The sequence below is a fragment of the Amyelois transitella genome, chromosome 11, assembly GCF_032362555.1.
Source record: "Amyelois transitella isolate CPQ chromosome 11, ilAmyTran1.1, whole genome shotgun sequence".
Classification (NCBI taxonomy): Eukaryota; Metazoa; Arthropoda; class Insecta; order Lepidoptera; family Pyralidae; genus Amyelois; species Amyelois transitella.
Window position 1 is genome coordinate 5,356,800 of NC_083514.1, and position 22,509 is coordinate 5,379,308.

At 34.0% G+C, this 22,509-nt stretch overlaps 1 protein-coding gene across 1 annotated transcript in view; it reads left to right on the forward strand.

Annotated features, from left to right (window-relative positions):
• The window catches only part of LOC106135119 (WW domain-binding protein 11), a 54,892-nt gene that overhangs the window by 13,857 nt on the left and 18,526 nt on the right, over positions 1–22,509 (forward strand). Inside the window, exons 3-6 of the mRNA XM_013335321.2 lie at positions 3,261–3,425; positions 8,793–8,968; positions 9,532–9,675; positions 15,387–15,555. Coding sequence (XP_013190775.2) covers positions 3,261–3,425; positions 8,793–8,968; positions 9,532–9,675; positions 15,387–15,555 — 654 coding nt within the window. The remainder of the gene's footprint in view (positions 1–3,260; positions 3,426–8,792; positions 8,969–9,531; positions 9,676–15,386; positions 15,556–22,509) is intronic.

Here is a 22,509-nt window from a genome sequence, read left to right on the forward strand (position 1 = left end):
CGTGAGGATACTTGCAAATTCAGGCAACTGCATGCGTTACCATGATTGACCCAATACGGGTTAGATTGCCCTGCAAAGGATGCGGAGCTGGGAGTCGCTTCGTGTAAAAACCTGACTCATGCAATCCAGAATCCATGGTAACAGGCAAAACCCTCCGGCTCCTCTCCAGAGTGGTGAGGATGCAACCGAGGCTAAAGTCAGGAGGAAGAACACCCGTAAATAATGTAACTTAATTAAAAAATAATTTTCATGATCGGTTCAGTATTTCTAAACATAGCCGTTACAAACGATGCCATTAATATTATAGATTTATTTATGTACAAAATGATATAAAACTATTTTAATTGTGTAATGTAATTCTAACCATATTTATATCGAATCGTATCGTTATTAAAATGCTTTTTTTACTTAGGAACTACAACTTCAACTAAAGAATGCAAAATGACGATAAAATAGTTTTATGACATAAATAATTAATTTTATTTTATCTGTCTGTATTTAATCAATATAAGCTTTCGCCTCTCGAGTGATCTAGGAAGGCTTATAAATTGACCGATTTGTTTAATAAGTGCATAGATAATTTCCCCGAAGTTTGGCATCTGAGTCTGTAACATTTCGATATGTGATTTTCATCTGTTTTCTTTTAGTTAACGTATTAGTAAGTATTAGCATATGAAATGTATGAAAAAACATGATTGTCATTTGACAACGACATTGTCTTTACGATTGTAAATTTTGTAAATAAGCAAAAAGTGGGAAACTCCTTTCAAGTAAAAGTAGGTAAATACTTGTGAACAGAAAGAATTGATTAGGTAGAGTTTAACGTCATTTAGAAATAAATGAAATTTTGTATGAATATATTTACCTATTTAATTATCCCATGTAAAACAAGCTACATTTTGGGAATTGTCACAGGAATAGAGATGACGGGCATATTGTGGAATGCTTAAGTATATTTATGAATCTATTTTATATATATAATCCATGTGATAATAAGGACATCATATCTAGCTTCTACGTACATCGTAATAAGATACTAATTTACATACAATTACGATTGTTTTTATCTTATGGAAAACAAATTGTAATATTTGGGTTTAAATGGACATTATGTTTTCAATTTCTATTCTTCGTAATAAGATACGAAGTTGAGCCTTGAATTACAAGTGTTTATATACATTTGCAAAAACCATTGTTTAATACACGTAATTACGAATGCGTTTGAGAATTCCTAACTGACATACCTATTATATTGATAATTAATAATAACAATGACACCAATATGTAGCCTCCACCTCCGCAGCTAATATTAGCGAAGGTCTTATTTATAACGCATTTGACACAAACATTAAAATACGTAATTGATTTGAATTCAAATTTTACGCTTATTTGAATGTCATTGTAATGAAAAGAGTTGGAATGTTTATACATTTTTTTCCAAATAGGTACTCGAAAGCACAGTAGAGAGTTTTAAACGAATTTGGACTATTATCTTTGCCTTATTTTTTGAATTCTCGAGTTGGCAGTAGGAACTGTAGAAGCACAAATAAGGAAAACGAGAAAGCTATCCTACGCATTGAATGTCATAATTTTTATATTTAGAATATTTTCGTTAAATGAATGTGACGATAGTACTTGTTCATTTATTAAAACCATTGAATTTGAATACAAATGAGAAAACATGTTTTCTTTTGTTCTTTACCAGTATAAATACTTTAAGTGGCTCTTTTAAAAATACATAAAATTCAGATTCCATCTAAATTGCAAAGTAAGGTAGGTAGGTATTTCAATCTGAGTCTGCTGGCCTACGCAGATGATTGCATTCTGTCGGTGTTTTGAGACGTGTAATTTGCTCGTTATCTTGCAATGTTCGTCGCAGCGGCAACAGTAGCTAAACGTTCCGAATGTTTCGTAAATCCAGTAAAAGTGTTGTGGGTGTAGTGCACAATGCGACAATAGTTCCACCGGCGTAATCACCGTTTTCTATCAGTTGCGGTTGCGAACACTTTGCGCTCGGCTGCTCTACATCATTTTTCTACTCAAGACATCGACATTTACTTAATTTAAATAAAAAAACAAACCAAATACATAACTACTTCAAGGTACTTGATGATGACACAACACGTGTAGATAGTTCACTACTTGTGCATGGAAGCAGGTGAACCTTGAACAGAGATCCGCTTGGCTAGCGACCATTTACAGGCTAATAATCAACACTGACTGCCACCGCGTTCGTTGTCGTTGGCTTTTGTAAATTTAATACACTTACGACATATTTTAATGTATATGTATTAGGTATTATAAATAAGCTAGTCATAATTTTTTCCCAAAACATATAACCCAAGGTTTATATCATTACTAACCTACGAAATGCAACGTAGATAGAGGTAACCTTGCACTTTTGTTAGAATGTTTTTTAAATACTTAGCATGACTGTGTCAGTCGTCAACTTTAGTGATTATCCAGTGAGAACGCGGCAATTGACTTGAACAATGATGAACCTCGATGCCTGTGTAGGTGTACATGTATACCTATAACCTACGTACCCACGCAAGTTACATAAGAGACTGGCTTCATGCAAAAGGCTCCGCCATTTTACGATGAGCACTTTGATGGTTTTTGCGCTAAAAGTGAGCGGTAATGTTGGCAATGGTTTTAAAAGTTTCTCGCTGTAGGCTATCGATGAAACGACTGTTGTAGCAAAATGGTTCAAGAACACTGCTTAGTGAGCGAATTGTCCACAGAAGGCGATTACGCGGAAAATTACGTTCTTTCCATTACAAATAGAACCTTCTAGTCATCTGAAGTCGATTATTATTTAGCTACTATTTAGTTAAAGGTAAATGGAAAAAGAAATGCGCGGTTGTAGTTGTACTAAGACCTTGTAGGTATTTAATGGATGTCGTACAAAGCAACTAAGGGAAAAACTAAAAACTGCGGATTCTTTGCCTCAGGCTAGCAACCTGTCATACAGCTGAACGTGGTCTTTCAGTATTTTAAAGACTGTCGGCTCAGTCTGTCTCGCGAAGAATATAGATGCAACTATTATGTACAGTATGAGTCGTTCTCAGGAGAGTGACAGTAATATTTCGACAAAAGAGTTCAATTAAATTTTATTGGATTCAGTAATTTTCAAAAGAATGGCCACGATTTTAATTTTTTACTTGTTGTAAAATCATATTTTTAATGAAGAATTCTGTTTTAAGGAGTCATATTTGGTAATACAAAATAGGAAATAACTATGATTACTTTATTTACAGGATGAACCACTGCCAAATGCTCATGCATTACACGGCGTTCCTCCGCCCACTCCCGTGTCGTCGGCGGCGCCCACGCACCCCAGCCAGCCTCCTGCAGCTGAAAACCAGCACAAGGATGATGCTTTAAACCACGAAGAGTCTAAAATAGACGAAGACAAACTTCAGGTAAATTGTTTAATCGATATCAAGGTCTTTTTTGACTTGAAACGTCCATTTTATACAACATAGGTCTTAAAAGTTATGCTAAACTGAGAAACTCAAGGCAGTGGTTTGCCATGATAAATATGCGAACAAAAATAACATCTTAGTTTTAAATGTACAATTTAAGTTTTTAATATTAAGCTATTAAGATTATTACTTTGTGCTCGACTTGAGTCGTGACTTCAACTATACGATCTGCATGAGTTTATATTTCAGACATTTTGCCATAAACATTACCAAAGCTGCCAGTCCAAATCATGCTAAGGTTTCACAATTTTGCACCTAAAATAGGTGTAAAGGTAACGTAACACTTTACGTATCAATTACTAATTAAATCTACCTCTGTATCTCTACAAGGAAACGGTTGCTCCATGCGGGTTATATTGGTATGATGAACGTTGCATTGCACAATATTCCCTAGATGTTTTATGTATGTGCGATGATGCGCGGCCGGTGCAAGTAGTGACGTCACGGCTTTCACTTAAAGTGGTGGTGTCTTGGTTCGTACTGAACTGGCGGTAGAACGAGATGGGGAGATGGTAGCCAAGTATCACTACCACACTATGCTCCACGGCTGAGAATATAATAAAACACACATGCGTTCGAAGTTCCACGGGCGTTGATCCGAATGCGTGAAAGTAGTGGTGACAATTTATTGTTTTTATTAATATAAAATGATATTATACGAGTATGAAGTATGCATTTTTATTGCAATCATTAAATCTGAGAGGGAAAGGCCGATATAAAATGAAGCATATCTAAATAATTGGAAATAACAAATTATATGTAAAAGCAATAGAATAGGGATAACAAAAAAATATTATAACTACTCGTGTTTTGCTCTGAACAGAGAGACTTCAAGTATTTTGTATTTACTCAATTTATTTACATCTTGCATTGTGTGTGCCATTGTTTTTGTCACCACTTTAGAAATTACGTCATGTGTGGTTATATAGGTATATACATTAATCATGTAAATAATGTCGTTTAAATGTGTTGAAGATATACTCGTATCAGATGTTTTTGAAAATTATTCATAGGTATTAAAATATCTCCTAATTATATAAAATTGAGAGTATTTTGATAACCTATAGTTTGAAAACAATATCCATACACATAGGTTCGTTACCACACTTTTAATTTAAGATGAGAATTTTGAATCAGAAGATTTATAAAGACTTCGATTTATTAGCTTATTATATTCATCAAGTTTTAATTATTAAAATTTTGCTATTGCCTACAGTTTACGATTGATGTAAAATTTATTAAAAGTTTGGCGTCATTTGTTTGTTTAAGAATATTTATACTATTTATCAAAATACTAGAAAATATTTACAAACGTAGGGCGGCGAAACAATAGTGCGCGGGCGCATTGTCTGGCGCAGGATGTCCGAGCGATTGTGCCTGACAAACAGCACAGAACGAGATGTGCAGATCAAATGAAAATGTTCTTGTTTTTCTGGCTGCTCGTGCCTAAAACACTAAATTGATTGTTTATTGTTATTGACGCACAATGTTCTGTAAATTTTCGGAAATGACACAACATTAGAGTTTCTTTCGTTTTTTGTTCTTATCATTGTTTATTTAGAAATTTATACCTAGTGCCGTGTGGTTCCCGGCACCAATAGAAAAAAGAATAGGACCATTCCAACTCTTTTCCATGGATGTCGTAAAAGGCGACTAAGGGATAGGCTTATAAACTTGAGATTCTACTTTTAGGCGACGGGCTAGTAACCTGTCACTTTATATGAATCTCAATTCTATCAGTAAGCCAAACAGCTGAACGTGGCCTATCAGTATTTGGCAAGACTGTTGGCTCTGTCTACCCTGCAAGGGATATAGACGTGATTATATGTATGTATGTATGTAGCTGTTCTTTTTTAAAGTAAGGTATTGTTCATCCTATTATATAGACAAACGTCTATCTAACAAACGGCATGCATCCGGAAAACTGGGTCATTACCTATATTATAAGACTTATCTCTACTAATATTATAAAGCTGAAGAGTTTGTTTGTTTGTTTGAACGCGCTCATCTCAGGACACGAGGACAAAGTCGCGGGAACAGCTAGTTACCAATAAGATTCCTATATTCCTTCCGATACATTAGAATCAATAAGATTCCCACAGACGGGCATAGGAAGAAAGGAAGACAGAGTAAAAGATGGTCTGATGATCTGCGGGCATTTGATGAGCAGTGGACGAAAAAGTCGATGGATAGAGATGTCTGGAAGGAGGGAAGGCTTTTGCTCTGAAATTGCTTTTTAAATACCAAGATAAAAATATATAGGCAAATAGCTTGTATGCTTGTACGTTTGGATGTTGAACTAGGACCGCGATCCTAGTTCGAATAATTTATTATTGTACTAGTTGTTGTCCGCAACTCCGTTTGCATGTTATTGGAAATACAAAGTCTAAGGTTATTAAATTAACTCAAATTTTCGTACATATTACAGAGTAGTTGGTCCTTTGGCTTCTACAACACATGATCCAATTCTTCTATTTAATTTTGCCAACAGAAAATGCTTATCAGAATAAACAACTTCTGTTAAGACGTCTTTTCCATAATTCTAATGATTTACTTGGTCTATAATGGTTCTGCATCAGGTGTTCCAGACCTTGAATTACTTTTGTTAAGTCTTAATTTCGATATTTCTTATAGTTTAGCTAAGTTTTTATATATGTTTGTATTCAAATTCGTTCAGTAGTTCCGGAGATTAACGTGTACAAACAAACATACAAACTATTTCTTTATCGTAATAAATTATTTTTTTGAAAATATACTCAATTTACGGACAAATTTTTTTACTGTTTTATTATATGTATTGAAGAATAAGTTTTGTGGTGTTATAAAACGTTTTAATCACAAATAACATACGAACGCGCCGTGAAAATATGGGAAGCAAGGCCCGTTATCTTTCTAACATTCGTCTAACCTATTTCAATGAAAGATATTGTGTTATATTCACCACGGCAGCAGCGGTATTACGGGTTCAAAGAAAGGCATTTTAATTCGTAATAAACCGTTCAACTCAAAATAATAGGTATCAGCCGTTCTAAAACTACCTACTTTAATAATTAAACCGTGAAAATAAATACGTTAAATGCTTCGAGTATTTCATTATTAATCGACGCTTTTACTGGAACTCGAGAAGAATAAACTTGTAGCTTGATGTAATTAACATATTGAAAACATGTTACATGTACGCATATAAGTCTAAAATAATTGTGTATGAAAATTTATGTTGCAATAATAATAATAAAAAAAATGCATTAGATTTGGGTAGGTTGATCTGTTATCGACTGTACCCAGCTGGGATGCAGGTCGAGGCCAGCATTGCGGTGCATTCGCACGAGGTGCACTGAGCCTGGGTCAAATAGGGATGAGCTTCCAGCAGCCTTGAATAAAGCTCTCATACACAAACCCGCTTAATAAAAAAGTACTAGATATTATTATGTTAAAAAATCATAAAAAATTTAATCATTGCATATTATAAAGTTTCCCTATTTTTTATGTATGTAATGTATGTGCTAAACTCGAAAAGTTGTAAACGAATTTAGTTTTCGTTTGAAATGTTGGAAAGATGGTTTTCTCAGTAAAGTTTAATATTGATAAATACTACGTACGAAGCTGGGGCGGGTTGCTAGTATGTATATTAATAAAATAATAATCGCAATCTCGGTCTACCCAAAAGTTGGTCCCTTCCTTCATAAATAATAAAAAATTCTGGTTAATGATCAATATTTTTTATAAGATTAATTCGTCAAATATAAGTTGAAATCGAAAGTTAAATATACGACAATATTATTCCGCCCGTTGTTATTCCCGCCGGGGATTAATTCCCTAGATACCAAGATGTTGCTACGACATCAGAGTTATTAATACAATGTTCCTATTTGATTAGACGTTTTATTGAGGTTATTGACTTTGAAAACAAAAAATTCCTTTATGAAGTACTAGCTGTTGCCCGCGACTTCGTCCGCGTAAATATCTCTATCCGTTTCAGCCAAAATACTAAATGTACAGATAAAATATTTTTATCGTTTTATTATATGTAGTATTTTATATTCAGTTTTTTAAATTAAATACTCAAACAACACAAAAAAATATTTCTAATAAAAAAAAAATATCTTGTTTTTGTTGGGGATCGAACTTGGACACTCTCACGCGCCTACCACTGGACCATCGAGGCCATTGCGGTTGTGTTGAAATTAGAGTAGACTACATACATCTATATAGTCACGTCTATATCCCTTGCGGGGTAGACAGAGCCAACAGGCTTGAAAGGACTGAATGGCCACTGAATTGAGATTCAAATAGTGACAGGTTGCTCGCTCATCGCCTAAAAAAGAATCCCAAGTTTGTAAGCCTATCCCTTAGTCACCTTTTACGACATCCATGGGAAAGAGATGGAGTGTTTTTGTATTGGTGCCGGGAACCACACGGTACTCAAGTACACTAACAAACCAAAAATCTTTTTACGTGAGAATTACGCATGTTATGTGCGGCAAAACCAGAATATTATCAAACTGATTTTCACATATGTTATAGGTATTATGCTGTCGTTCAATTATAAATTTTAAATTTCGTAACTTATTTGCAGGCAAACTCATGCCTTGAGTTCATTCAAATTTTTTTTAGTAAACCGATTTTAATGAAACAAACTTTAAATGTTTTTCTGAGTTAAAACAAATAAGTGAAAGTTTTAAGTACGAGTAAATCGGTTCAGTACTTTCGGAGATAATCGTGATCATACATATAGACAGACAGACAAGAAATTAAAAAAAAATATTTTTGCTTTCTTTTATTCATTCTAAGTGTCCCTCTATCCATTTCAGCCAAAAATATTAAATGTACAGACAAAATATTTTTACTGTTTTATTATATGTATAGATTAAATCGCAATGCACACTTCAATTACTATTAGCATCCTTATATTTTAGGGTCTGGAAAACTTTCAGAAGTTTTATAAATTCGTAAGTTTAAGAAGCTTTCAAAGTTTTGACGATACCCTACAAATATAAAAAGATTTGTAAGCTGTTCCAATATCCGCAAGAAGAAAACTATATGCGAATACATTTTGTGTGTGTGCGATTACGGCTGCTGAGATTTTTCTTCTTTTCTTGCACGTGGTATAAATTCTACTTCCTGCTTATAATATAAATGGGAAAGTATGGAGGAGGATTGTGAGGATGGTTGTACCTACGTTGGTTTGTTACTCATTCACGCAAAATCAACGGAACTGATTTGGATAAAAGTTATAATACACGGGTAAAATATAATAATTTTACTATAAATCTTGGGTGCAAACGATTTCATTTCTTATTACAGAAAATTGACGACGAAGTCTCCAAGAACGAGTCTCCGAACTCCAGCGATGAAAGTTCAGAGTCAGACAGTTCTGCGGAAGAGGAGGAGGACTTCGAAGCCACCAGGCCCATGTTGAAGCTGCCCATTCAGTTCGACCTGGACGAGCTCGCGGGAGCTTTCCTTGCCAATAATCAAAAGTGAGTTTAAAAATGTGGAAGAAGAAACGTAAGAAAGTTGACACAAGGCCTCAAAGCATAGTGGGTGCAACTGGAAATTCTCCAAGATGAGAGAGAGTATCAGAAGTGAATGCAAAAGTTTTCTTTTTCTTTGGCGTATGCTCTTGGCTATATTAAGGATATTGTGGATTAACTTTTTCACTTATGTATCAGGTAAGCCTAAGCTTGAAGCAACTCATTAAGCAAAAGATTCGGAAGAAAAATAAGAATATAAATTAGATTTGCCTATACCCTCCGTTCAAAATGCAAATTATAAGTTGAACACTGCTCCTATGTTGCATAAACGCTATGATAATTTATCATGACGAACTCTGACATTGCTTTGAAAATATACATAACAGCATGTAGGTTCCTTCCCATTTGACGAAGCTTTTAATCTATCATCAGATTTGAATTTTACAAAAATTCTGTTCGAAATATTTATTCGCCTCCTAAGAATGATATTTACAGGAACATATAAAGTGATCTCAATCTACTTCACATAGTCACAATCTTAGGAATACTATTGCCTATATTTATTCTAGAGGCCGTATGAACTGCGTAGTCGAGCGCCGCCATGACGACCCCATGGAGAAACGATTCCCCTTCAACATCCTTGGAGCCTTCGCTCCCCGTAGCGCTCATGCTGAGCGAATTGCCATCATTTGCCACGGAGGAGATGAGCCTAGGTAAGCAACGTTTTCGTTAAGTTTCATTTGGGAAACATATTAAATAGAAACCACAATCACTTTTACAAAATTGAAGGTGGTGTTTTCCCGTGGATAAAATTTTATCTAAACGGCATTCCACTGCTGGATAAAGACCTTACATTGAGCGGTCAAAAATGATGTTTCTTTTGATTTGTAATCAAAAAATTATGGTGGATATTTTTACTGTGCATTAACATTTGTAAATCATGTCTTATATTTTATGCTAAGTACTTTTTTTTATTCATACAGAATTTAGTCAGGCCCTTTATTCAAATAAAGTACTTTCGGGGTTGAACCGGTCTAAATTGAGTTAAGCACTCTATTTTTCAAAGAGAACTAGCTTTACCGTTTTACCCTTTCCCTGTGTGGTATTCAAAATCTGTTGATCCTCCCCATAATATCTTTCCAAGACACATACTTACTTGCTAGATTTAAGCTTTCTACACTCAGTTGTCTGTCAGTCAATCACTTCGTATTGAAACATTGTCAAGTCGATAGAAACTGGTCACTGTGCAAACAATCGCAACTTTCCTTTGCAAAGAGAAAGCGCTTTGAAGCAAAGAGCAAATATTGCATATTTGCAGTTTCAAGTTTCCATACGACTCAACAAGGTTAACGATCTGTTATTTCCGCATATGTACCTACCTTTGTATGATAAAGGAAGGTTCTTTGTTCTTGTAATTAAATTAATTTAATTAACATTTTTAAAATATTTACTCATGAAATAAGAGGACGATGAGAGATTAAAAAATAGAAATGCAAATTAAATTACATTTTAAATTCGACTTTAACTATTACACAAAGTAAGTCATGAAAAATTAATGTGTTATAAGTTCACGTGGGCGAGGAAGCGGGCTACAGTGTAGTTATACTCAGAAATGTTTATTGCAACATTTCTGTCGATCATAACATTTGCCACCCGCCGGGCTAGACAAGTCGTCTATACACCGGCTCCGGTATTTTTTCATTTCACCCGCGGCTTACCCGGCCGGTATTTACGTGGGAGTCATTCCAAATTTCCTCGCTCGGTAGGTTGATATATTATACTAAGCTCATGTTATGTCTTGTAAGGTAATTAAAATTCAGCATGATCATGTAGCTCTTATGTGAGAATTCTATTAGCCTTAGTCGTCTTTTACGACATGCATGGGAAAGATATGGAGTGGTCCTATTATAAAGCGCTGGGAACTAGACTGGCTGTTTTGGTTCACTGAATCTTAATACTATCCGGTACCGATTCCTCTTAATGATTCCTACTTTCTTATCGGCTCCTGCTCACAGTACACATGGAAGTCTTAGACTTCCGTTCGGAACCGGTTTCATTAAATTATTCAAACAGATTATATTGAATGTAGCCGATACTTGGAACGATGTTGGTAGATTCAATAGGGTACCGGACAGTAATCGAAAAAAAATCTAAGTTGTGTTTTAAAATAAAGTTTGTTATACAAGAACATCACTTAATAAATATTTTTAAGAAATAACAATGATTTATAATTTTAAATCAATAAATAAAGTTGCAAAAATCCAATATTTTTTATCTGTGCAGCGTAAGAACCCAAACACCAATCACAGTGAGTGACGTCATACGTAATGAGTGATAAGTAAACACCACTGCTTTGTATGTTATTTCGAGTTATTCTACGATTTATTTGCATTTTTCTAAAAATATTTAAGTGTAATTAGTTACGAATTGAAGGACTTTACTCATAACAGAAGTTGTCGCAAGTGCTTGAAGCCGCCTATCAAGCTTTTATCATGGAACAAGGTTACAAACCGACAATAGAAATCTCCCAAAAGATTGATATTTTCATGGTCGGCAGTTCCTTTGCCACTAATACCGACTTTTATTTTGCTGAATTTAGCAATGTGAAAACATTTGTGTAAGTATTTCAACCTCATTTTGTTTATCTTAACAACAGAAATGATTGAAGAAATTACAAACGAAAACATAACCTTAAACTAGTTCCATTGTTTACAAAGTTATTTTCACATATGTTTTTTCTATGATTTTAAAGGTTAGATATTTATGGGTTTTGCAGGTTTCTAGATCTGCGAGAAAATACTTAAATTATCCAAGCACTAATCACTTGTAATATGGCTTGTAGTTTGTTTTCCAAACATATGACGTCACGCGATCTGAATTGACGTAAAGTGCTGTTTTCGCGGCAATTTTAAATAAATTACGTTTTTGACGTTTTTAAATACTCCAAAAGATTTATTTATTCAAAATAATATTTTTTATGTATATATAAATAAATAAAGATTATTTTTAAACACAATCTGAAAAGTTGTCCGGTACCCTATTTGAGTTAGATAAAACAAAACAAAATTAGGCGGGATTGTACCTATCTAATAAATCTACAAAAAAGTGTCATCTTCAATATTAAACGGATTTTAAATATATTTTCAGATTACCGTTTCTCCTCTTGAATGTCGTAAAAGGCGACTAAGGAATAGGCTAATTAACTTGGGATTCTATTTTGAGGCGATGTGCTAGCATTCACGCTCGTTTTTCTCTTTTAAGACTTTGTAAAATGAGAAGCGCCTCCAATCGATATCCTGCTTTTTTGAAGTCGTTTTAGTTACAAAAACCTTATTCTAAGTGTAGCAAACACTTCCCCGAAAACCGCATAAAACTCGGTTCAGCGAAAAAAGAAAACCACCTTATTTTTAAAGATGAAGTGATTAGCCGGCCGGAGTTAATAAGGGTATCGGCTCCTGTTGCTGTATCGGCTCATTTAAATATTCGAATCCGGAGTTACAATGTCTCCTGGGAATCACACGGCTATTCTTATATCACCATAGATATCACGATCAAATAATATTTTAATTATTGAGATTACATTATGTAATCACAGTGGCGTTGCATTTAAATATAAGTGTAGTATATTTTGTTACAAATTATGAATTAGCAGCTTTTTCGCAGGGCTTCACTCCCGTGGGAAGTTCCTGAACAAAAGTAGCCCTGCCAAAAATCTATTCTATATTTGTGCCAAATTTGTAAAATTCAGTCCAGTAGTTTTTGAGTTTATTTAGTACAAACATACAAATCATTTCTATTTATATTAGTGAGAATGAGGATAAGTGATTTGGCGACATCTCTACGTCACACAGTCACAACATGTTGCAAAGATGTTTCTACCTATATTATGAAACTTTGTCATGTCATCTGAGTATGGGTTCCTTGATGACATAAACTGCATGTAAACTTGTAAGCGTTCTCTTATGAGCAAAGTCGCGATATCTCATATATGATGATGACACGTGCCAGCTATTAATACTACTGGGAATATAGTGTGAGTTTGGAACTTGGGAGTGGACCTGCGGTAGTAATAGCAAGGTATTGCATTACTTACTTAAGTAAATATTTTCTTTTCGTCCTGAAAATTATGTGTTTCCCAAAACTAGCTTAAAAAACTTTTTTACTGTTTAATATTCAGTAATAAGTATACCTAGTAACGTACCTATTATGGATAAAAAAAAAATATACATTCACATTCGTCCTGTCATGTCATGTTCGTCACGTCCTTATATTTAAGTGTAAGGCTAGCGCCGAGCCATTATTTAAGTACATGAATGGAAGACTATGATAAAATATGCTGAAAAGGAAGTCACGTCATGGCATAGAAAGCTTTCATAACTACAAAAAATAACCTATATTTCACTATTTGCATATCATTTCATTATTAAATAGCTGAACGTGGCTTTTCAGTCTTATCAAGACTGTTGGTTCTGTCTAGCCCGCAAAAGATATAGATGTGACTATATGGATTAAGTATATATACTAAGACAAATTGGATGATTTATATTCACCCGTTTGGTAGATTCAATTACACATATGCTGCTCTTCTTTATAACATAAAAGTTCAAGTGATGTCTAGACAAGATTGTAGATAACACTTTAGGTAAACAATAGGTACTGCGTTTTTTATGATTTTAACAAACTAAGCTTAAATAATTCTAAAAACAGGTTGATAAAAATAAATTATTAAGCTATATGCCGGTCGGTTATTTTCGGTATGGTTCCCGGTACCTATAGAAAAATGAATAGGACTTCTCCATCTCTTTCCCACGGATGTCGTAAAAGGCGACTAAGGGATTGGTTTATAAACTTGGGTTTCTTCTTTTAGGCGATGAACTAGCAACCTGTCACTATTTTTTGAATGTCAATTCTATCAATAAGCCAAACAACTGATCGTGGCCTTTCAGTCTTATCAAGACTGTTGGCTGTGTCTACTCCGCAAGGGATATAGACGTGATGATATGTATGTATTGAGCTATATTTAGACTTTGAAATTATGAACGTTTCATCGTATATGTTATCTATCTCTATAGTATCCCATAATCATTAATATAGAACTTCATAAATGTTATAGCGAACATTAAATCAAGTACTTGGTTAAACGGGCTATGCTCGGCGGAAGTCGGAAAATCCACAAAAAATAAAACTATTCATCTCTGGGGATCGAACCTGGTAATGTCTACGTGAAAACTGATCGCGCTGACCAATGGATCAATAGTAAGATGAATAGAAAATACGAATTTTCCCAGACATGGGACCCAGCTAAATCAATTTTTTTACCTCCATCCTCCTCCTACTACATTTCAAATTTCAACCAATTCATTGAGCCTTTTTAAAAAACGATTATAATATTTCATAGAACTTTTTTTATGGCGTACCATATTAGTACTTAAGATTTCAATAGCGTTCATCAAATAATAAAGATAAGGCAAGTTGAAAAGTGTTAGAAACTATAATTTCTTTAATACTCGTATTTGTAGCAGCACAAATGCAGCATAGTTATGTCCACCAAATCAAATTAAACTACATGTATTTGAATCACCAAAATACAATTAGTTACTATTTGCAATACAATCATGTAGGTATGCTATGCTAATTATTACTATAAGTTAATTAAATTAATTAGGTTTGCGGTCAGCAGATATTCAATGAAATTTCAATTCAAAAAGGGTTTATGGGTTGTGTATGTAATATTGTAATCGGCTTGAAACCTAATAATAATCCTGTTATAGTTCAGGGTGTAATCCCTAAATCCTCCGTACATGGCAGTCAAAGAAATAATATATCTATAATATTTTCCCGGATGCCTTTAATTAAAACGGCTTACAATTTTCATAGAATTACTTTGATCCTCTCGTATTTACGTGAATACTCGTAATGGTGGAGCAGGTTTACTTTGAATTGGATCTTACCGATTGGGAGTAAACATACCTTTGAAGGTATATAAAAATTTAATATTTTGAAAACTATTTACGAATATTTAAAACCGAATTTTTTACAAAAAATAAAAATTACCTTCCCTTGACTTTCCTTCATCAAGTCTAGCATTTTTCCATTAAAATGCTTCTGCTGTCCGCCGCTAATAAATTCTATTAGTAATTTCGATATCTGTTAGAATGAGAGAGTTAGACAATTGATCTTACCTGACATTATGGCAAAAACTTTTGCAACATTTTAAATGAAAAAGTGCAAACTTTCAATAAAAATTAAATATCTTGGCAACTAACAAAATCTTTAATTAGGCAAGGTAATATACATTAGGTATTTGAGCTTACGTGCACCGCCTTAGTGTTGATTATTATCTGATAAATTGAAAACATAAGTACTCAAATTTACAATAAAAAGAGCAAGAAAAATTTATATTATAATTGATATTGTTTGACAGGCCCGTGAATATGTTCCCCGAGCCGCAGTCGCAGGTGTTCGCGTTCCCGCTGTCAGGCCCCGTCAGGCTGCCCCTGAGGCCCCAGGCCGATCGCGCACCCCCCATGCCAGCTGAACCCCGCATGCCTTTCGGGCCCATGCCACATCGCCCAATGCCCTTCCCCCTTTCGGTGAGTACATTTTATTTTCTAATTCGTATGTCTGTTATCTTGAGCTAGACGTGAACAAATTAAAACTTTATAGGAGTAAGGGTGTTATTTATGGCTAACAGATTTTCTTTAAGTAAACTAGCAACAACAGGAAAATGCTATTATAGATTGGTAAATTTATTTTTGATTTACTAAAGAAATTATTGTTAAAGTATTTTTACAAAAAAAGAGTTGTTAAAATATTACATACATACATATGGTCACGTCTATATCCCTGGTGGGGTAGACAGGGCCAACAGTCTTGAAATGACTGATCGGCCACGTTCAGCTATTTGGCTTAATGATAGAATTGAGATTTTAAATAGTGACAGGTTGCTGGCCCTTTGCCTAAAAAAAGAATCCTAAGTTTATAAGAGATAAATCCAAGAAATGGAATGGTCCTATTCTTTTTTGTACTGGTGCCGGGACCAACATAGCATATTGTTAAAAAAATCATTTAATACAGAGGAAAATTATTCATATTTAAAAAAGATGTGGAAAATTTCAACGACTCCATTACTCCATTACTAATAAATTAAATCTTTCGCGTTAGTTATGTACTTATGGCCCTAAACTTGTACTTGTATAGGTTTGTTTATGTTTGGTCTAAACCTATACAAATAGCCTTAGATAGAAACTGAAAAGAAACATTAAAACAACAAGAGATATATACTGCCCTGCAGCCTATCATAAGGTAAGTACTAATGTAAGTTGTATGCTTTAACATAGCTTGTTAATATTATGAACAAATAAGTTATACATGCGTTTGTCTAAAAAGCTTTTCATTACTAAAGTAAGGAATGGAGAGGGGTCGGAAAATACAATATTTCCGAGTAAACAGGTGTTATGTTTAAATACCATACCAGGAAAAATATATTTTTCATTGTGTACACAAAAGAGATCGTGTTGTATTTCCAAAAACATTCTGTTGGGCGCGATGTATTGTATTGTCGACACGGATTTTGATATTGTTTCATGGTCGTGTAACTTCCACTTCCACCATTTAAAAAAATAAAATGTTAAAAATACATTTCAAGGCAATATAATTAATAATGGTGTAAAATACCTTTGTCGTCTGGTTCCCGGTATTTAAAAAAAAAACACTTCAGCTTTTTTTCATGGATATCGTTAAAATTTGACAAAGGAAATAGATGAATTTATCATGATCCAATATGAGTTAGGTTCCCCTGCAAAAGTTGCGAAGTTTGTTCGAGTAAAACATACTCAATAAACCATCATGGTTAAAACGCACACCCCCGGAAGAAGAAGAAGGTGTACTGTATCATCTACTGTTTTCAGGTCTCAGCTATAAAACATTTTTTTTCTCTATTATCCTAGATATAGGAAAACCGGGCACCGGAAAACTTTTCCAAATCACATTACATCGATGCCTGCATTTTGAATTTCTGCTCGGAGCGAGCTGAGACGAGCACCGGCATTTTTAACTCGATCATGATACGAAATTATTTTAAAGTAACGCTGTTACTTATAACTAGCGGTTAAACATAAAATAAAGAGATGGCAGCTAATAAATACTCATTTATGGTATTTACATAAAAATACTTGTGACTATTTCCATTTTTTCTCCATTAAAATATATACTACTTATACACAGTGATAGTGATACTGAAAGGAGAGAGAACGCGGGGAACATGATGAATGGAGCGTTGCATGCCTTTATAATCAGTCAGAAACTGTCCAAAAAGGCTTGCCTGGCTGTGTATAGGGGGGTGTTGGTCCCGACATTAATGTATAGGAGTGAAAGTTGGGTATGGCAAAAGAAGCACGAAAGCAGAATAAATGCGGTGGAAATGAGAGCGTTAAGGAATATGATCGGTGTGTAATTGAGATATCAGATAAGAAACAGCGTGATAAGGGAATGTTTTGATGTGAAATAAGATGTAGGTAGTAATAGTAAAAGAAGAGGGTATATAAGGATGGTTTGGTCATGTGGAGTTCGTGCTTCCTTTGCCACACCCAACTTTCACTTCCATACATTTCTGGAAGTAATTCTTATTTAGGTATATAGTCCGGAAATCCAGAAATCCGGACGATCCCCCTTAGTGCACTTCTAGACTACATAAGTAACCTACAGGTCTAATTTCGACCGAAACTTTTCTAGACCGTTTGGATACGTTGAAATGTCACTAAACCAGTCAGTGTCCTATTTAACGATTCATAAAATACAGAATTCTAGGATGTACTTTATATCTACAAGATAGTGAGGATATAACTATTTCCTTTAAAGCGAAATATTTCCTCGAAAATGTATAAAGTCTTCGATCTTACATAATATTAAATTCAGACTCAACCTAATGCCTAAAGTCTGTGACGGGAAAATTGTAAACTTTTGAAATGACCAGATATTATGTTGTAAATTGTGGAGTGATAAATAATCTTTGTGCTACTGATTGGAAATCAACTTTCGTATTTTTGTTTGTAATAAATAAACTTATGAGTTTAATACTAAAGGATTTATTTGATGAAATTTGTCACAGAGTTATATTAGACTCTTATGTAGGTATAATAGTATTGTATTCCTAGGAATTTTCACGGGACCGAAGCCTTGGACAAAAGTTTAGACTTTATATTTTTTGGATTGCGCGTCAAAATGATTTTGATATTCCACTTGCTTAATTATAAGTATTTTCAATTCTTGTTTTTTCCCTTCATGCTGTCCCTTATTCGGTCAATTTTACACCGATCATACTCCAATATATAGGTATTCTGGTATCTATTGGACATGAGAGAGATATTTTATACATACTATATTTATATCAAGTTTGTGCATTCATGTAAAATAATCCAATTCAAACGTGTGAGGAAAAATAAAGTATAACAACTTCAATTTGACTGCCTTGACCTACGAACATAATCGCATTCTGTGTTTACGACTGTATATAAAATTATACTAAATACTTTATGTGCACATCAAATATTGACTTGATATTACTTCCTTGTCACCTACGATGTGCCCAGGAAGTTATAACTACGTGGTTTATCGTTTATTATTATTATGAGTACTCTAACACATATCATAAGCGAAGTAAACAAGTTTAAAAGTATTTTTTACTACCTTATTTGTTTCTTTTTCTGGTATTACTTTTCTATTTTTGATTGAAATTCAAGGCAATAAAATAAAGTGTACACGCAAGATAAATTCTGATAAATATTCTAGTTTAAGTGATTCTAGAGCCAGTTCGCCATATAAATAAATACTTTCAGTAAACGCTTTATAACTGGTGCATCATTGATGTCAAACATGTCTGGTTGTGAATGTGATAGTATAAAATTCATGTGTCGTTTTCTGATCTACTAGACGTCTTTAAAATAGCTGCTATTCTCTTGGCTTTGCTGTGTGGAAAAAAGACGCGTGAGTAAACTTCAAAGGAAACCACCGCTTTGAATCCAGCCATGGGTCTGCAATTAAAGCGAGACAGATAATGTGAGTGTTCATACAAGTATGCAGTCGGTATATGATGACTTGTTAATATATAAAAATGTTGCATACGAATAATATATTTATTTACGGGGAGCATCTGCACCTAAAGGAATGTGTAGCTATGATCCAAGGTGGGTTAGGTTCCCCTGCAAGGTTACGGGGTCACTTCTTGTATTTTTTTCACTTACCCAATCGGTTCGTTATCATTAGCTCCCTAGAATAAAGGTATATATACATTAAATGTACATAATATGTCATGTAGGCGGGTGGGTAAATTAGACAATTTACTACCGATTTTCCCAGGGGTTTATTTATTCCTCATTGATTTAGAATTTAAAGCAAAATTTATGTTTTTCTATTTGTCTTATTTCCATCTGATGCAGTTGGATAGCATCACAAATAGTTCTCTCTGTTTATTAAAAGTAATAAATAAAAACTGACGCATTACTCATATCGAACCTAGAATAAAATACCGTCCCAGATTATAACCGTTTTTAAAAGAAAGCCATATTACTGCCCACAATATTATTTAATAGGTACATTGTCATTAATAACCAAACCAAAAATGTAAAAAAAAATATCTCGAGGCATTTTGTACAAGTCTTCTTCTTCCTCCTGGCTTTAGTCCCGGTTGCATCCTCATCGCTGTGGAGAGGAGCCTGGGGTATACGACTCTTATGATAAGAGTCGCTTCGTGTAAAAATCTGACTCATATAAGAGTCTTATCTGACCTCTACAACCTTTGTAGGGGAATCTAACCGATTTTGGATCAATTATGGTTACGCATCCAGTTGCTTAAATGTGCTGGTTTCCTCTCGGTGTTTTCCATCACCGTAAGCGCATCACTTCAAACTAATGTACTTAACTTCGAAAAAAGTCATTGGTAAATCATTGGCCGAGGTGGGATTTGAACGTGTTCTGCATATCACGCATTTTATCCGGGCACCTTACCTGTTCGACCATCGACGTTCTAACATTTTGTACAAGTCACCTAAGCGTATGATGAGATTTGGAAGCAGGTAAGTTAGATAATCATTAGTTGCAATTTTATAAAATCCTGTTGCCACAATCATAATTGTCAATCACCCACCACCTTTTACGAGTACAGTCAAGAATAAATTTATTTATTTAGGGACTCTTATCGGTACATCTGTCAGTCCCATCAAGAAAACACCTCTTCTTATTCAATAAACAAGCAAAAAATGCAAAGACGTGTAGAGAAATGAGGTGCAAAATTCTGAAATCATGTTTAGGGCGGTCGTCGACCCGTGAATTCTGCAACCAGAGAGATCTTCGTTTTATGCAATTACAAAGGTTCCTGTCCGGTTTTGCAATTGGCTTATTTTAATGTAAATTCATCTTAAATAAAATAAGAAAGATGAATGAATGATGGGTTTTTTCTGTTGTATAAAAAGCTACTCTGACCGATCTTTGTTTGCGTAATTTAACATTTTTATTTACGTGAAAAGGAATTTCTTCGGAAAATTTCATAAAATATATTTATATCCTGCCCTTTGTAATGTTTTATATTAAGTACTTTTTGTAAAGGTTCGTTGAAGACACCATTTTTTAACGATTGACGGTTTTCTGTATTGTAATTTCGGTATTGTAAATAAATGTAAAGGTTTGGATCACAGCAAATAAACCTAATAAATAGACTCCCGAGGAAACTGGGGAGCGGGACTACCGAAAGTGACAAAAAAAAGCATTCAGAAGATAAGCTCATGTAATTAACTAACTATAATTTACATAACTAATAGCTGTTCCGGCAATCGTTGTTTTGCTATATGAATAACTAGCTGTTGCCCGCGACTTCGTTCGCGTAAATTTCGAGTTGAATCTACAATGATGTGAAATAAATCAATATACTAATCATATGAAATATTAACTTAAATTTGTGACCTTACCTAGTAAATTATTTTTGACCAAAAAAGCAATTCTTTGAGGTAAAGTTAACTCAAAGAATTTCTTTATGTACGACGGTATTAGCTTTTCTTCAGAGGCTAATAAAAAAATTCTCTATACATTTCAGTCAAAATACTAAATGTACAGATAAAATATTTTTACCGTTTTATTATATGTAGTAACTTGATATTCAGTTTTTTGAATAAAATACTCAAACAACACAAAAAAAAATATTTTTAATAAAAAAAAATATCTTGTTTTTGTTGGGGCTCGGAACTTGGACCGCCAACTTCACAGTTTCATGCGCCAACCACTGGACCATCGAGGCCGCTGTGGTGGTGTCGAAATTAAAGTAGACTAACAAACCAAAAATCTTTTTACGTAAGAATTACGCTTGTTATGTGCGGCAAAACCAGGATATTATCAAACTGATTTTCACTTATATTTATATTTTATAGGTATAATGCTGTCGTACAATGATAAATGACTTTGAATTTTATATTTCGTAACTTATTTGCAGGCAAACTCATGCCTTGAGTTCATACAAATGACAATAACTTTTTTTTAGTGAACCGATTTTGATGAAACAAAGCAATTGGTGAAAGTTTTAAGCAAATCGGTTCAGTAATTTCGGAGATAGGCGTGTCCATACATACAGAGAGACAGACAAAAAAAATTTGCTTTCTATTATTCATTCTAAGTGTCCCTCTATCCATTTCAGTCAAAAATACTCAATGTACAGACAAAATATTTTTACTGTTTTATTATATGTACAGATTATTAAGAAATTTCTACTTAAAAAAAAGGTTTAATGGTGGACAACCCTTATCACTAAGGGGTATGTGAAAATAGATGTTGGCTGATTCTCAGAACTACTCGATATGCTCACAAAATTTCATGAGAATCGGTCAAGCCGTTTGGGAGGAGTACGGGATATATATATATACATATAAGAGATATTAACAAATATAGCGTGTATTGGCTTTTTGTGTTTTTATTTATGTATGTACATCAAGGAAAATAAGAATAAAACTTAAAATAAAGAGAAATTCAGTACAAGGGCACTACTTATTTCTAGAGAAATTTCTTCAAAAGTGTAATTAAAGGCATTGGCTTGTGTACATAATAATTAAGAATATTATAGTGGCGATGCCTTAATGCAGGGGATGTAATAAACTGACCAGCTTAGGTTTCCTGCAATTCCTACACTTGACACCCATAGGTCCCATTTTTTAAGGCTTTTATAGATTTAGCTACATTATTTAAAAGTAGTTGAGATTATCTTATTTATTTTATTATTTTTGAATGAGAAATGATATAATTATTCCCTTTTTGTTCCGCTGAACTTTTTTATTTTGAATTTCTATAAAATACTTGACAAATTTTATTACTAGAGAGGGACGGGCACTTGTAACAAGAAAGTATTATGTCTGTTATTTAATTAGTTTACAAAGGTAATAAACGGTGACACGCGGCCCCGGCCAGTATCCTCATGCTAAACATAATTATACTTACTATTATTGTGTGAGAATTTGCCTATTCGTGGCCGTGATGTTATTATCCTACCATTTGGTAGGCTGAGTTGGCTG